This window comes from Pteropus vampyrus, unplaced genomic scaffold, assembly GCF_000151845.1.
Source record: "Pteropus vampyrus isolate Shadow unplaced genomic scaffold, Pvam_2.0 Scaffold477, whole genome shotgun sequence".
In the NCBI taxonomy this organism is placed as follows: Eukaryota; Metazoa; Chordata; class Mammalia; order Chiroptera; family Pteropodidae; genus Pteropus; species Pteropus vampyrus.
In genome coordinates this window covers 1679615-1697950 of record NW_011889258.1, presented here as the reverse complement: position 1 = coordinate 1697950, position 18336 = coordinate 1679615, and the positions used below count along the sequence as shown (strand labels likewise).

The 18336-nt window shown below is 32.9% G+C and overlaps 1 protein-coding gene across 4 annotated transcripts in view; it reads left to right on the top strand.

Annotated features, from left to right (window-relative positions):
• The window catches only part of BRWD3 (bromodomain and WD repeat domain containing 3), a 126536-nt gene that overhangs the window by 40357 nt on the left and 67843 nt on the right, over positions 1-18336 (top strand). For 2 of the 4 annotated variants that reach the window (XM_011382473.2, XM_023524575.1), the window contains 2 exons: positions 13182-13342; positions 14144-14365. In XM_011382473.2, the coding sequence (XP_011380775.1) occupies positions 13182-13342; positions 14144-14365 (383 nt within the window). Of the gene's footprint in view, positions 1-5950; positions 5969-10748; positions 10768-13181; positions 13343-14143; positions 14366-18336 lie in introns of those variants that run through there. The other 2 variants (XM_023524579.1, XM_023524578.1) reach the window with 2 other exon arrangements.

The following is an 18336-nucleotide window of genomic DNA, read 5'->3' as shown; positions in this document are numbered from 1 at the left end:
TAGCCCTTTGAGTTGTTAATCTAATACCAGACTTTTTCTCCTTCCCCCCACCCCACCCATTTTAGAATGTGAGAGCACTGAGATCCCAGCGAGGAAAGGAAAGGGAAAAGGAATAAGAACTAAACTTCACAGGAAGTAAGCCTACTGTGCTAGATTATCTATAAAATTCACCTCACTTAATTCTCAAGCATTATACCTTTTTTATGTATTTTATAGAAAAGAAAGAACTAAGCCATTTGTTTTCTCTCTCAATACTATGCTGCCTTTTTACTATGTTACTTTGCCCAAATAGGGGGGACTGGTAAAACCAAAACCAACTCTGCCAGTACCTATTCAGCTACTCGCCTGGCTCTTTGATTTTCCCACAGGGTTACTATGTATTATGTCTTTTGTCTCCACTAACCCCACTCACAAAAACAAGGGGGAGAGTTCACTGCTTTAGACCCATCAATATGTGTTATTTGATAGGAGGTAAACATGGTTGATGTATTTAAACATAAAACACCAACTGAGAGGCAACCGTGGTATAAGAAAAAAAACATTGGACTCAAGTTCAAGCACTCTGTCGATTATCACCTTGTATGACTCTGGAAATCTTGCTTCACAGCCTCGATCATAGTTTTTTATATGTAAAATGAGTGATTGGACTAAAAATTAATCTTTATAGTAGTTCTTTCAAATTCTAGCCCCATTTTGTAGCAGACACTAGGTAAAATTGTGAAAGACAAAACGTGGGTGCTTATAGACTACTTTTTGGGAATCTCAGAAATGTTGATCAGCTCAGAATCTTCATTAGTGTTGGTTTGCATTTTTTCTTTTTATTTATTCATTTTTGACAAAAATTGTGTATATTTAAGTTGTACAATGTGATGTTTTTGATATATGTCTACATTGTGAAATGAATATCACAATTAAAAAAAATTAACATGTTCATGCTCTTTTAAAGGTGAGAACACTCGAGATCTACTCTCTTAGCAAATTTCAAGTATACAATACATTATTATTAACTATAGTCAATATGCTATATATTAGGTCTCCAGAGTTTTGTTAATCTTATAACCGAATGTTTGTACCCTTTGATTAGTATCTCCTGCCCTGCCCCAGCCTCTGGTAACTACCATTCTACTTAATGTTACTATGAATTCAACTTTTTTAAAAGATTCTATATATAAGCGAGATCATGTGACATTTGTCTTCCTTTTTCTAGATTATTTCACTTAGCATAATGTCCACCAGGTTCATCCATGTTGTCGCAGATGTCAGGTTTGCATTTTCTTATTGCCAAAGGCAGCTGTTTTTCCTGTCTCCTGTATTTCCTATGTTTAGAATTAAAGAGCACAAAGGTCAGTTACATTTTAAATGTAAATTGCAATGAATACTTCATAATAAAGACAAAGAAAATGAATAGAAATATTAAATTTATAATTGTACTTGTGGACAAATGTCTATTCATGTGGTTGAATAAAGTGTTTATTTGAACCTATGCTTTCTACGAAAAAGCCTCTTAATGCACTATTAAAAAATTGAAACATTTAACATATAACATTATGTAAATTTAAGTTGTATGACATATTGATTTGATACATTTATAGATTGCAATATGATTGCCAGTCAAATATATAGTGACGGAAGGAAATTTAACTTTGAGTGGTGAACACACAATGAAAATATGACGTATTATTGAATTGTACACTTGAAACCTATATAATTTTATTAATTGATGTCACCCCAATAAATTTAATTAAAAATAAAAAAAATATGATTGCCATTGTAGCAATAATTAACACCTGTATCATGTTGCAGAATTATTTGTTTTTAGTGGTTGGGATAATTAAGTTCTAGTCTCAGCAAATTTGATGATTATAAGACATTGTTGCCTGTATTCACTATACTGTGCATTAAATCCCTAGGACTTATTTACTACTCATTGTAAGTTTGTACCTTTAAACAACATTTTTCCTATCCCTCCACTTCCCCCCAACCCCTAGTAACCACCATCTTACTCTCTGATTTTATATGTTTGGCTCTTTAAGATTTCACATATAAGTGATATCATACAGTACAGTAAGTCCTCACTTAAGATCATCAGTCGGTTCTGTGAATTTAAGCAAAATGACATAATGAAATCAATTTTACCATAAGCTAGTAGATATAAACAAGAGTTAAGTTCCCATGGCATCTCATCAACATTTTGATAAGATAAATTTGAACAAAATGATGTTATTCAAGGACCTTCTCTACTTATCTTTCTCTGTCTGATTTAACTCACTTAGCCTAATATGGTTAAGGCCCATCCACTATGTCACAAATGACAGAATGCCCTTCTTTCTCATGCCTAAATAATATTCTATTGTATATACATACCACATCTTCTTTATCCATTTATTGATTGATGGACACTTAAGTTGTTTCTATATCATGACTGTTGAGAATAGTATTTAGGTAAATATGAGAGTGCATATATCTCTTTAATATCCTGTTTTCATTTCCTTTGGATATATACCCAAAGTGGAATTGCTGGATCATATGGTAGTTCTATTTTTAATGTTTTGAGGAACCCCCATGTTGTTTTCCAGTGTCTGAATCAACTAACATTCCCGCCAACAGTGGACAAGGAATTCCCTTTTCTCCACATCCTTGCCAACACTTGTCATTGCTTGTCTTCTTGATGACAGCTATTCTAACAGGTGTGAGGTGATATCTAATTGTGGTTTTGATTTGTATTTCCCTGATAATTAGTGATGTTGAGCATCTTTTCATGTACCTGATAGTCATTTGGATGTTTTCTTTGGAAAAGCATTGATTTAGTTCCTCTGCCCATGTATTAAATCAGATTGTTTTTCTGTTATTGTGTTTTATGAGTTCATTATATGTTTTGTATATTAACCCTTTGCTCAATTATCGGTTTGCAAAAATTTTCTCCCATTCTGTAGGTTGCTTTGCATTTTGTTGATTGTTTCCTTTAATGTGGAGAAGCTTTTAAGTTTGATGTATTTTCACTTGTTTATCTGTGCTTTCGTTGTTTGTGCTTTTGGTGTCATTTGAAGAAAATCATTGCCAAGACCAGTGTTGAGGAGCTTCTTCCCTACATTTTCTTCTAGGAGTGTTATGGTATCAGGTCTTATGTTTAAGTCTTTGATCTATTTTGAGTTAATTTTTGTGAATGGTGTGAGATAGGGGTCCAATTTCACTGCAGATTATGTTTATCCAGTTTTCCCAGCATCGTTTGTTAAAGAAACTATCCTGTTTTTATTGGTTGTCTTTGGCTTCCATGTCGAATATTAGCTGATTGTAAATGTGGAGTTCCACTCTCTATTTTGTTCCATTGGTCTGTGTGTCTCATTTTCTACCACTAACATACTATTTTTATTACTGTAACTTTATAGTATACTTTAAAATCAGGAAGTATGATACTTCTGGCTTTTTTTTCCCCACAGGATTGCTTTGGCTATTTGGGATCTTTTCTGTTCCATACATATTTTAGGATTGTTTTCTATATATCTGTGAATTATGACATTGAAATTTTAATAGATAGTATGGGCATTTTAACAATATTAATTTTTTGATCCATGAACATAGGATGTCTTTCTATTTGTATCTTTGATTTCTTTCAACTGAGTCTTGCAGTTTTCATTGTACAGATCTTTCACTTCCTTGGTTAAATTTGTAGGTATTTTATTGTATTTGATGCTATTACGAATGGGATAGTTTTGCTTTTAGTGTTTCACTATTAGTGTATAAAAATGTAACTGAAAGGAGAGGAAAAAGGCGTAGATGATAGAGGGCTTGTTCACTCCTCTTGTGACCAAATCAAAGTTGTGACAGAAACACAGAGCAAACAGCAAGCAAAGTTGCCTGGGATCTAAATGAATAGAAGCATTATGACTAGGGAGAGAAATAAAAAATCAGAAATAAGAAATAAGAGAATAGAACAGAGATCTAGATATAATGGAGTCAAGCAATCTAGCAGATGCAGAGTTCAAAATACTGGTTATAAAGATGCTCAATAAACTTAGGGGAAGAGTAGATGAATTCAGTGAGAACTTTAACAAAGTGATAAAAAACAAAAATGGAAATTATAAAAGGGAAACAGAAATGAAGAACACATTATCTGAGATGAAGAGTATATTAGAGGGGATCAACAGAGTGGATGAAGAAGGTCGAACCACCAATATAGAGGATGGGGAAGCCAAGGACACCCAATCAGAACAACAAGAAAAAAGAAGTCAAGAATATAATAGTAAGTTAAAGAGCCTATGGGACACAATTAAATGTAAAAACATCCATGTCATAGGGGTATCTGAAGGAAAACAAGACATTGAAGTACTATGTGAAGAAACAATGATGGAAAACTTCTCTCACCTGGTGAAAGAAATAGACATACAACTCCAGGAAGTTCAGAGTGTCCCAAAAACCAGCAACCCAAAGAGGCCCACACTAAGACACATTATAATTAAAATGCCAAAGGTTAAATACAAAGAGAGAATCTTAAAAACAGCAAGAGAAAAACATTGAGTTACCTATAAGGGAGCATCCATAAGTCTGGCAGCTGATTTCTCAAAAGAAACTATGCAGGGCAGAAGGGCTTGGCACAAAATATTCAATGTGATGAAAACCCAGGATCTACAACCAAGAATACTTTATCCAGCAAAGCTATCATTTAGAGTGAAAGGACAGATAAAGAGCTTCCCAGACAAAAATAAGCCAAAGGAATTTTTCAACACGAAGACAGTATTACAGGAAATGTTGGAGGGACTTCTTTAAAAATAAAGAACATGTATGAAAAACAGGAATAAAAAATGGTAATAACTACATTCCTATCAACAAGTACCTCAAGTGGAAAAGAATTAAGCACTCCAATCAAAAGATAGAGTGGCTGAATAGATCAGAAAACAAGACCCCTTCATATGCTGCCTATAAGAGACTCGCTTCAGATTAAAAGACACGCAGATTAAAAGGAAGGGCATGGAAAAAGATATTGCCTTGATGGACCTAGAAGGTATTGTGCTGAATGAAATAAGTGAGATAGAGTAAGACAAGTATCTCATGATTTCACGTACATGTGGAATATAAACAACAAAATAAACAACAACAACAAAAACAAACTCATAGATACAGAGAATATTTTGAGGAATTCTAGATGGGAGGGGTGTTGAGGGGTCAGTGAAAAAGGGCAAAGGGATTAATTAAGAAGTACAAATGGATGATTACAAAATAGACATGGAGATATAAAGTGTAGCATAAGGAACATAGTCAACAATGTTGTAATAAATATGTAAGGAAGAAGAAGGGGACTAGATTTAGTGGGGTGATCACTCTGAGTTATATAGATCTCTAATCACTATGCTGTACAACAAATTAATATATTATTGTATGCCAACTATAATTTTAAAAACTCATTGAATTGTACAGTGTAAATACGAGCAATGAAATTGTCTTATATTTCAATAAAGCCAGAAAAAAAATAGCAGAAAATACATAGGTTTTGTAAACCATGGGATTTGATTATAAATTCCACTGTCATTCACTAAGTGTATCAGTTTGGCAAAAAGACAATCACTTTGTGATTCTGTGATTTATATGTAAAAGTAAGCTTCATAGAAATTTTGCAAAGAATAAAAATATATGTATATGCAAAAAAAATGCAACTGATATCTGTATGTTGATTTTATGTCTTGCAACTTTGCTGAATGTGTTGATTAGTTTCAACAGTTTTTCTTGAGTTTTCAGGGTTTTCTATATACAAAATCATAGAATGTACAAAGAACAATTATATTTCTTCCTTCACAATTTGGATATCTTTCATTTCCTTGTCTCTAGATAGGAATTCCAATACTGCATTGAATAAGAATGGCAAGAGTGGACATCCTTGTCTTGTTCCTGATCCTAAAAGAAAAGTTTTCAGTTTTTCACCCTTTAGTATGATGTTAGCTATGGGTTTGTCATACATGGCTTTTATTGTATTGAGGTATATGCTCTTCTACACCCAACCTGTTGAAGGTTTTTATCATGAAAGGATGTTGTATTCTGTCAGTCACTTTTTCAGCATCTATTGAGATGACCTTGCAATTTTTATTTTTTATTCTATTAATGTGATGTATTACATTTATTGATTTGAATATGTTAAACCATCCTTGTATCCCAGGGATAAGTCACACTTGGTCATGATGTATAATTTTTTTTTTAATGTGTTCTTGAAGTTGGTTTGCTAATATTTTCAGAATTTTTGCATCTCTGTTCATCAGGGTTACTGGTCTATAGTTTTTTTCCTTGTAGTGTCCTTAGATTTTACTTATGAAACTACCTGTCCTGGGATTTTCAGTGTTGGGAGGTTTTTTAATATTTATTATTATTATTATTATTATTATTAGTTCAGTCTCTTGTTAGTGAGTGGTCTGTTCAGATTTTCTGTTTCTTCCTGATTGAGTTTTGGTAGGTTATGTGTTTCTAGGAATTTATCTATTTCTTCCAGGTTATCTAATCTGTTGGCATATACTTGTTGATACTTATCTCTTATTCTGTGTGTTTCTGTCATACCAGTTGTGTCTTCTCTTTCATTTTTAATTCTATTATTTGAATCCTCTCTTTTTTTCTTAGTCTAGCTAAAGTTTTGTCAATTTTGTTTATCTCTGAAAAACCAGCTCCTAGTTTCGTTGATCCTTTCTATTTTTCTGGTGTCTATCTCATTTATTCCTCTCTGATCTTTATTATTTCCTTCATTTTGCTAATTTGGGGCATCTGATAGGATTTGATATGTTGTGTTTCCATTTTCATGTTTAAAGACAAATTTTTATTTCCTTTTTGATTTGTTTACTCATTGGCTGTTCAGAAATGTGTGGTTTAATTTTCTAGCTTTCCTTCTGTTTTTGATATGTAGTTTAATACATTGTGGTCAGAGAAGATAGTTGATATGATTTCTGTCTTCTTAAATTTGCTAAGACTTGTTTTGTGTCCTATTATATGATCTATCCTACACTTGAGAGGAATGTGTGTTCTGCTGCTATTGGATGGAATGTTCTATATATGACTGTTAAGTCAATGTGGTCTAAGGTATGGTTCTCTACCAATGTTTCCTTGTTGATTTTCTGTCTGGATAATTTATCCATTGCTGACAGTGGGGTATTGAAGTCTCCTAATATTATTCTATTCTTGTCTATTTCTACCTTCAGATGTATTAGTATTTGCTTAATATTTTTAGTGTGCCTATATGTTTATGATTGTTATATCTTTTTATGTATTAACCCCTTTATCATTATATAATGACCTTCTTTGTCTTTTGTCACCATTTTTTGACTAGAAGTCTATTTTGTTTGCTATAAGTATGACTATCCCTGCTTTCTTTTGGTTTCCGCTTGCCTGGAATATCTTCTTCCATCCCTTCACTTTGAGCCTATGTTTTTAGAACTGAAATTAGTCTCCTGTAGGCATATTGTAGTTAGTCTTGTCTTTTTATCCATCCAACAATTCTGTGCCTTTAATTGGTGAATTCAATCCATTTATATTTAGAGAGATTATTGATACTTAAGGCCTACAACCTACCATCTTATTGTTTGCCCTATGGTTGTTTTGTATCTTCATTGTTTCTTTATCCTTCTGTTTCTGCCTACCTTTGTAAATTGTTGCTTTTCCATGGTGGTATGCTCTGTCTCCTATTTTTAGTTTTGTGCATTCATTCTGGATTTTTGCTTTGAGGTTTGAGGCTTGCATAAAATATCTCAGAGATAAAATAGTCCATTTTATGCTGATAGCAACTTAACTTTATTTACCTATAAAGTTTTCTTCCTTTTTTCTTTACTTTTATATTTTTGATGTCACAGTTTATCTCTTTTTATACCGTGTATTTGTGAACAAAATAGACTAACTATAGTTATTTTTAATACTCTTTTCCTTTAACCTTTATATTGTAGTTAACACACCATTCTAATATGGAATTACAATTTTCTAATTCTGACTGTCAATTTTTCACCTTTCCCAGAGTGTTTACTTTCATATGTTTTCATGTTGCTTATCAGCAACTTTCCACTTTAGCTTGAAGAACTTCTTCCAGCATTTCTTGTGACACAGGTCTAATGATTTTGAACTCCCTCAGCTTTTGTTTGTCTGGGAAAGGCTTTATTTCTCCTTCATATTTGAAAGATAACTTTGCCAGATAAAGTATTCTTGGCTCACAATTTTTCATCTTCCAACACTCCGGATGTCATTCTAGACTCTCTTGGCATATAGAGTTTCTGCTGAGAAATCTTCTCATAGCTTAATGGGGTTCCTTTGAAGGTTACTTTTATTTTTTTTCCTTTATTGCCTTTAAGATTCTTTATCATTGATTTTTGCCATTTTTGTTATACTGGGTCTTGGAGGTCTTTTTGCATTGAGATAACAGTGTGTTTTGTTATCTTCATGGACTGATATGTCCAAGTCCTTTACCAGGATTGGGAAGTTCTCAGCTATTATTGCTTTAAAAAAATTCTCTACCCTACTTTTCCTCTCTTCTTCTCTGGCACACCAGTTATTCTTATATTTGCATTTCTAATCAAATCAATAGCTGTTATAGGGGTTTTTCACTTCTAAATTCTTAGTTCCCTCTTCTTTTCTAATCGATTTATTTCTATATTACTATTCTCCATGTCGCTTATTCTTTCTTCACCTGGTCTGCCCTGTTACCAATGCTCTTTATCATATTAAAAAAAAAATCTCATTCTTTGAATTCTTCAGCTTCAGAATTTATTTGATTATTTTTATAATTTGTATATCTTTGGTAAAGAATTTCTTGTGTTCATTAATTTTATGCCTGAGTTCACTGAATTGTCTTCCTGAGTTTTCTTGTAGCTCGTTGAGTTTCTTTATAACAGCTATTTTAAATTCTTTATCGGTTAGATTACAGTATTCTGTGCCTTTGAGTTCAGTTATTGGAGAATTATTTTCTTTTTGTTGTACCATATTGCCTTGATTTTCCATAGTGTTTGAAGATGTGGACTTCTCCTTTTGCATTTGAAGTATCAGATACCTCCTTTATTAAAGCTTTGCATCTTATGATTCAATGGGCTGGCTATTGATTCAATGGGCTGGCTGTTGATTCAATGGGCTGGCTATTTGAGACTTTTATATTCCAGAAGGTGGCACAGTAGCTCAAATGCGTGATTTCTCATGTGTGGTTGCTCCTTCTGCATCTGGCTCTCCCAGATGCACTCAGAACATACATAAGGAGATGGCAGCAGAGGGTGGAGGGAGGTGTGGGCTTAGCACCTGAGGATTAAGGGTGCCTACTGGATGGTAGGGGGATCCTCTTGTGGGGAACTCCCAGAGATCCGTGGGCGGACTTCCTACTGAATTTCCAAAGCAGAAAGCAGGAAACATGTTCATTCGGTGCTCTTTGATATTCTTATCTGCCTTTTCACTTTTTGCGACTTTGTAGGTGAGGCTAAATTCCTTATTAAATAGAGGATGAGATAACATTATCTTTTATAGTGTTTTTGAAATGCTTGAATTTATAATTAATCAAGGTAAGTATATATATATATATATATGTTAAAACTTACATATCTTTTAAGCACTGTAGATTTTAGAAATCTTAATAGTGGGAATGCACTGACATATAGTAGATATATCAGTATAGGACTGTGGGATTTTTTTTCTTTTTTATTTGTTGTTGTTTCTCATTAATACTTCATTTTACGTTGTTAGAGTGAAAGTTAAATTGCTTATCTCTATCCTTGCATTATATTTATAATAGAAGAAAAAACAATTAACTCAAATAGTACATTTGATAAAGACATCAGATACAACACATTGATAATTGTGTGTTTCCTTTATTTTATTGTTACTTTTAAGTAAAGGAATAACGATTTGAACATCTCCCTGTCCCAAAAGAGCTATATAACATTTATGCTAGAAGAATGAGATCCACTTCTTTCCAAAAAATACTCAAGGGTGGGTAAAAAGCAAACTCTTTATAATCGTATTTCAGTTATCGGTCATTAATAAAGTGCTCTGTAGGTATGTAAGAAAAGCAAGAAACAGCAATACTGGAAAATTGTGGCTAAATGGAGAATACATGGAAAAGAGAGTGTTGACAGACTTCTTAGTGTATAGAGCCTAAGGCCTGTTGACATTACCAAATAACTAAGAAAAACACATTATTATTTTAGGTGCTGGATAAATAGATAAAAATATCACTGAGATAGAAAAAGAATATTTGATAATGATGCTGTCAAATATGCAACATACATTATGTTAGAATTTTTAATAGTTGTTAGTGATAATTAAGAAAAATCTATTAAAAAACTTGTTTAAGATAAAAATGTATGGTTGAGTGTTAAGAGAAATTTAAAAAAATTACCTATACTTTTATCACAAAGCAGTTGGTTTAATTTCTCTTGTGTTCTAGTCTTTATTCATGTGTGTATGCATATTTTTACATACTTTAAATCATAGTATACTAAAGTTTGTATTTTATATTTTGTACTTTGTAGTTCCTAAACTTTCTACACTGCTCTAGTTTTCTTATTTCAATTAATAATTCCTACAGAATAGTCCATCACATATTTGATAATTTAATTAACCATTCCCCTGTTGGACGTAAGTTATTTATAATTATAAATAGCACTCCATTAAACATTTTGTACATGTAACTCTTTTTTGCTAATCAGTTATGTCTCTAGGATAGATTCCCAGGGGTTGGGCAATGGAAGTGCATATTTTCATGAATGTTGAAGTATAGAGCCAAAATTATTTTCCAAATGGATCATGTCACTTTATTGTGCATCTAAAAATGTAAGTGTACACCAGTTTCAAGTAATAATTGCTAGTAGTAGGTTTTAGAATTTTTTAAGTGCTAATTTATTGGGTGTAAAATTGTATCTTATTTTCATTTACATTTCTTTTCATAATTGGCAAGAAATTGAATGTTTTCTGTGACTATTTATTATTTTTATTTCCTATATTGTGACTTATTTGTTAATTTCCTTAGTCCACTCATCTATTAGATCTTAATGGTGTTCTTATAGATAGTTTTATATGTGTTTTAAAATATTAAGACTTTCTCATATTTATTCTATTTTCCAGTTTTTCTTTTGAATTATTAGTTTTCTCTGTAAAGGAGTCTTAAAAAGTGAAAGCTAATTTTCATATACTATAAAGATGTGTAACCTTTTCAGTAAATGTTCCTGATTTAACAGTTTGGGCCTGAGACACTATCTCTTCATGGGACCAAGTATATTTTGCTTATATGCTTAATTGTGTTCCTTTGGTCATTGAAAAACTCTCGATGTTTGTTGGATGAACAACTAACTGGATTTCTGTTAGCTATTTACCTCTCCTCTCTTTCACTGTTTTTTTTTTTCTCTTTCTACCTCTGCTCCTCTTCTCAGAGTTGCTTTTCTGATATTTTTCTCCCTGTTGATGTTGTTATTTTTTATTTTTATACTTCAAGCAGTGGTTTTCAACCAGAGGCAGTTTTTCCTCTCCCAGGAGACATTTGGCAATACCTGGAAATATTTTTGCATTGTCATGACTTGGTGGTAGTGGGGTGTTACTAACATCTAGTGGGTAGAGGCCAGGGATGCTTCTAAACACTCTACAATAGTCAGGTAGCGCCCCCACCCTGAAGAATGATCAGGCCCAAGGTTCAGAACCTTGGTTGAGAACCCAGGCTAAATTCTGAGCAGTTCTCAAACCCCTGTCTTAAAGTAACATACCTTTTCCTCTATCTACTTGTAAAGTATGGATAGGAAAAAGCAAAGTGGAAGTAATGGTTGTTTCAAGGAACTCGGCAGTAAGAAATGTTTGATTAAAGAAGGAAGATTACTAAAAGTCCCAAAGTTGTGGTGCGTGCTCTTCCCAATTTCGAGTTGTGGACATTTCTAGAGATTGGGATGGAGGAGAGCAAGTGCCAAAAATAAATCTTATCTTCTGCTGATGCTTATGGACTTTCTACCATTGTTTACTGAGCATCTTTTAGTGTTAATAAATACTAAGATCTATAATATATTCTTATGATTTGTATTCATAGTTTTGTTGATTTTGCTATTTTTTATTTTATTTTTTTGTATTTTTTGTCAGTTTAAAATGGCCTGTGGATCTACTTTTGCTTGAAAAAAGACTTTATTGCTCTTAAGACTGAGACATTGAAAATTTTCATAGTTTTGATTGTGGCATGGTTCTGATTGTACTAATCTAGCTACAACTCATTCCTTGCCTTAATTTTGCCTTGCTTCAATATAAAGCTATTATCATTTGTACTATATTAATGTACCATGGCAAAATGATACCTTGCTTCAAAGTGACTTTGAACTTATAGAGATCTTGTATTTTGATTAAAATATAATGTGTGGGATGTTAAATATTTTCATTGTATAAGAGAAGAGTAGAGGAATTTCACAGAGTGAGTGGGTACTTGTAAATCCTTATGTGGGCATTAAGATCTCCATTTGATGGACGTGAGCAGAATCCAGTTGGTACTGGAAAGAGGATTGTGCAGACTTGTGTTTTATTCTGGTTCCTTTTTAAGAAAATTAACTACAAGGCAAACAGTAACATCAACAACAAAAACAAAACAAAACAAATTGGAGACAATATCTAAGATGGCCTCATAGGAAATGAAGCCTCAGAGTTTATGGTAACTAGACAAGCCTACAAAGACTTGTTTGTTAGTGAGAACCTATGTGGTATCATAGCTTCCTTTCTCTTTTTGCTATGTAAACCATCTTATATTATTTTTGAATTTTTAGGAACAGCTGTATATGGGGTGGATGGATGTGGGGAGGCAGGACAAGAGTTCATGAAATTCTCTATATAATTTTAAAGATATATTATACTTAACCAAATGTAGTCTTTATTCTAAAATTCCTTCATGCTATTGTAAGATTTTACCTATATATTTAAAGAGACAGTCTCTTTGACTATAGTGTAGCATAAAAAGGAAAATAGAAATCCTTAAGAAACCATACTAAAGCAAAACGAAAGTCAGACTTCTGAGATGTAAAAGAAAAGTATTCTTAGTGCTTTACAGTAGTGAACTTGAGTTCATAAAATCATGAAATGTGTAATAGAATTTAGACTTCACAAGGTAGAATTGCTGTGGTGTGTATACCTTGTTCGATCTCATCTTAATATTCATGATTTAACTTCATGAAGTAAGTTCCACTTTTAGGTTTTAAGAAGTGAATCTCTTATTTTATGTTTTCCAGTGAATATCACCTCTGCCAGGCAATTAACAGGATGTAGTCGCTTCAACCATATTTTCCCTTCATCTGCTTACCAGCACATTAAGATGCATAAAAGAATTCTGGGACACTTGTCATCTGTCTACTGTGTAGCATTTGACCGAAGTGGGAGAAGAATTTTTACAGTGAGTTTAAAATTTATAATAATATACCTTATTAAAGATTTACAACAATCGAAACTAGGCTTCATAGCATCGAGTTGTGCTTTGTAAGCATTTTGTCCTTTTTAGACATGTGAATGCAAGAGAAGATGAGTGGAAATTGAAAATCTTTTCTCATTCTGTATAAGTAAATGGATGAACTCTCTGATTTTAGGGAAATAAAAATTTATTAGTATGCATTTTTCATTTGTCACAGTGTAATTGGTGCCAGTTCTGCTTAATTAATGATCTTATCACCATTATGGTTGAATAGTTAAACTACACCACACAGTAATGAAGATTATTGTGTACGTCTTTCTTTGATTTTAGTACTAATTATTTTTAAAATTGGGTTTTCATTAACCAGGTCATACTGTGTGCTTTTGAGTACAAAATTGTAGCATGCTGATATTTTAGAAAAACTATTCAAGTAATTAAGGAAAAAAATGCTGTCAGGCCTAAGGAAAGAAATAATGGCAGAGATACCTAAAATGAAATCACTTAAAAGTGAATTAAAAATGTTTTGAGTTGTCAGGATTGGTAGTAGTTTTAAGAAGCTCTCCACAAATACCACTGTCAGTTTAGACAATGCTTTATTTGGACATCATTGTTATTATTTGGACATCATTTATATTTTTTTCTGGACCCATATTATATGGAGAGAATAGACTAAAAAGTAAAGGCTTGGAAGTAACTTAATAAAATTTTCCCTTTCTCATTTGGCTTTTTGAGGGGGGATGAATTTCTGTTTCATTGTAAATCTTCTGTCCTTTTTTGTTATGATAGGGTTCAGATGACTGTTTGGTGAAAATTTGGGCGACAGATGATGGACGCCTCCTTGCTACACTGCGAGGACACTCTGCTGAAATTTCTGACATGGCTGTCAACTATGAAAACACTCTTATCGCCGCAGGCAGCTGTGATAAGGTTGTAAGAGTGTGGTGTCTTCGAACTTGTGCACCAGTTGCAGTCCTTCAGGGACATTCAGCTTCTATTACTTCCATACAGGTGAGAAAATGAAAAAAATACCTCTAACATATGTAATAGGATAAGAATTCTCTTTTTTCGTTACATTGTGTAGATTATATTATAAAGAATGGCAATGTCTAAGGAACAAAAGAAATGAAAAAACTAAACGAAAACAGACTCACAGATACAGAGAACAAACTTGTGATTGCTAGAGGGGTGCGGTTGAGAGGCTGAGTGAAAAAGGTGAAGAGATTAAGTACAAATTAGTAGCTACAAAACAGTCAAGGGATTGTACAGTACAGTAGAGGGAATATAGTCAATATTATTGTAATGGCTTTCACTTTACAAATTATATTAGTGTCTAACCATTGTACTATATACCTGAAATTAATATATAAAAAAAAAAGGAATGGCAACAGTGAAAAATAATGTTAATCTTTTAAAGGCTTTATTCCTACCCTGTAGACAGTTCTTTTCTTTTCCAGACAGGTATTTTTTAAGATTCTTTTTCATATAAATCCATTCACTTTATAAATATGTAAAAAAAAGTCATTAAAAAGGTTTTTCAAATACAGTGTGAGACATCTCACTAATATTCATGGAGAAAGGAGAGGCTTGTAAATGCCTTAAAGAGCAATACTAATACCTGTTAGTCAGGATATAAACAGGTTCTAACTTGAATATTGGCATACTTTGTTTCAATATTTAATCCAAGATGCTTATCAGTCAGATTTAGAGTGTGTGTGTGTGAGAGAGAGAAGAGAGACAGAGAGAGAGAGACAGAGAATAGTTTAACATTAGGGAAATTTTTATTCTTTTTTTAAAATTAATTAATTTATTTTTTATGGTAACATTGGTTAATGAAATCCAGTAAGTTTCAGGTATACAATTTAACAGTAAGGCATATATATATTGCATTGTGTGTTTGCCTCCCATAGTTAGATTTCTTTGTCACCACATATTTGACCCCTTTTACGCCAACTACCTCCCTCCTCTCCCCTCCCACTTACCCTCTGATAAACACTAGTCTATTGTACATTTCCATTGGTCTCTGTTTGTTTTTCCTGTTTGTTTCTTGCTTTTAGATTTATATCCCACATATCTGTGATATCATATGTTTTTCATTTTTTTCCATCTGACTTATTTTGCTTAGCATGATTATCTCGAGTTCCATCCACGTTGTCAAAAATGGCAATATTTCATCTCTTCTTATGGCTGAGTGATATTCCATTTTATATATGTACCACAGCTTCTTTATCCAATAATCTATCATAGGACACTTTGGTTGCTTCCATGTACTGCCCACCGTGAATAATGCTGCTGTGAACATCGATGTGCAAATATCTTTTCAGATATTAGTTTTCAAGTCTTTGAAGTAAATACCCAGTACAGGGATTGCTGTATGATATGGTAGATCAATTCTCACTTTTTTGAAGAACATCCATACTGTTTTCCATAGCGGTTATACCAATTTGCAGTCCCACCAGCAGTGTATGAAGGTTCCTTTTACTCTGCATCCTCTCCAACATTTGTTATTACTTGTCCTGTTGATAACAGCTATTCTGACAGGTATGAGATGGTATCTCATTGTGGTTTTGATTTGCATTTCCCTAATAGTTGCGATAATGAGTATCTTTTCATATGTTTGTCAGCCATTTGTATGTCCTCTAGGGAGAAGTGTCTGTTCAGCTCCTCTGCCCATTTTTGAGTGGATCATTTGTTTTTTTGTTGTTATTGAGTTGTATGAGTTCTTTGTATATTTTAGATATTAGGCCCTTATCAGAGGCATTACTTGCAAATATGTTTTCCCATTTGGATGGTTGTCTCTTTACTTTGTTGATGGTTTCTTTTACTGTACAGAAGCTTTTTATTTTGATGGAGTCCAATTCATTTATTTTAGCTTTTACTTCCCTTGCTTTTGAGGTCAAATTCATAAAATCCTCTTTAAATCCAAGGTCCTTGAGTTTAGTTCCTATGTTTTCTTCTATGCATTTTATTGTTTCAGGTCTTATATTCAAGTCTTTAATCCATTTTGAGTTAATTTTGGTGTGTGGTGATAGACAACAGTGTAGTTTCATTCTTTTGCAGGTGGCCTTCCAGTTTTCCCAGTACCATTCATTGAAGAGACTTTCCTTTCTCCACTGTATGTTTTTGGCTTTTTTGTCGAAAATTATTTGCCCATATAAACATGGGTTTACATCTGGGCTCTCAATTCTGTTCCACTGGTTCGCGTGTCTGTTTTGCCAATACCATGCTGTTTGGATTACTGTCACTTTGTAGTATAATTTGAAGTCGAGCACAGTGTTGCTTCCAACCTCGTTCTTTTTTCTCAGGATGGCTTTGGCATTTCCGGGTCTTTTGTGCTTCCATACAAATCTGATGAGTTTTTGTTTTATTTCTTTAAAAAATGGGATTCTGATGTGGATTGCATTAAATCCATATAATTTTTTTAGGTAATAAGCTCATTTTAACTATGTTGATTCTTCCAATTCAAAAACATGGAATATCTTTCCATTTCTTTGTATCTTCTTCGATTTCTTTAATAGGATCTTATAGTTTTCATCACATAGGTCCTTCACATGTTTAGTTAGATTTATTCCTAGGTATTTTATTCTTCTGCAATTGCAAAAGGAATTATTTTTTCAACTTCTTTTTCTGACACTTCATTATTAGAGTATAAGAATGTTATGGATTTTTGAACATTGATTTTGTATCCAGAAACTTTATCGTATTTGCTTATTGTTTCTAGGAGTGTTCTTGTGGAGTCTTTAGAGTTTTCTATATAGACAATCATGTCATCTGCAAATAGTGACAGTTTGACTTCTTTGTTTCCTGTTTGGATGACTTTTATATCTTTCTCTTGCCTTACTGCACTCACTAGGACCTCCAGTGTTATACTGAATAACAGTAGTGATAGTGGACAGCCCTGTCTTGTTCCTGATCTTAGAGGAAAGGTTTTTAATTTTTCACCATTAAATATAATATTGGGTGAGGGTTTGTCATATATGGCCTTTATTATGTTCAGGTACTTTCCTTGTATACCAATTTTATCAGTGTTTTGATCATAAATGGATGTTGTATCTTGTTGAAGGAATTTCCTGCATCTATTGATATGATCATTGTTTATGTGGTGTATTACATTAATTGATTTGCATCTGTCGAACCATCCCTCTTCCCCTGGGATGAAGCCCACTTTATTGTGCTGTATAATCTTTTGAATATGTTGCTGTATTTGTTTCACTGGTATCTTACTTAGGATTTTTGCTTCTGTGTTCATGAGAGATATTGTTCTGTAGTTTTCATTTTTTGAGTTATCTTTACCAGGTTTTGGTATCAGGATAATATTGGCCTCATAAAACGAGTTAGGAAGTTTTGCCTCCTCTTTGACTTTTTTGGAAGAGAGGAGAATAGATATTAAATCTTTGAATGTTTGGTAGAATTCACTGGTAAAGCTATCTGTTCCTAGACTTTTACTTTTTGGTAGATTTTTGATGATTGTTTCAATTTCCATACTGCTGTTTGTTCTAGTTAGATTTTCCAGATCTTCTTGATTCAGTCTAGGAAGGTTGTTACTTTCTAAGTACTGGTCCATTTATTCTGGGTTATTAAATTTGGTGTTGTATATTTTTCATAGTATTCCTGTATGATCCTTTGTATTTTTGTGGTGTCTGTCGTAATTTCCCCCCTTTCATTCCTAATTTTGTTTATTTGTGTTTTTTCTCTTTTTTCTGTACTGAGTCTAGTCAGGGGTTTGTCAATTTTATTAACTTTCTCAAAGAACCAGCTCTTCGTTGCATTTATTTTTCCTATTTTTTTGTGTTTGTTCGTTTTCAATTTCATTTAATTCTGCTCTAATTTTGATTCTTTCTTTCCTTCTGCTGATTTTAAGCTTCATTTGTTCTTCCTTTTCTGGTTTTCCAAGATGAAACATAGGTTGCTTTTTGGGGGCTCATTCTTGTTTTATGAGATTGGCCTGTAATGATATGAACTTTCCTCTTATTACCGTTTTT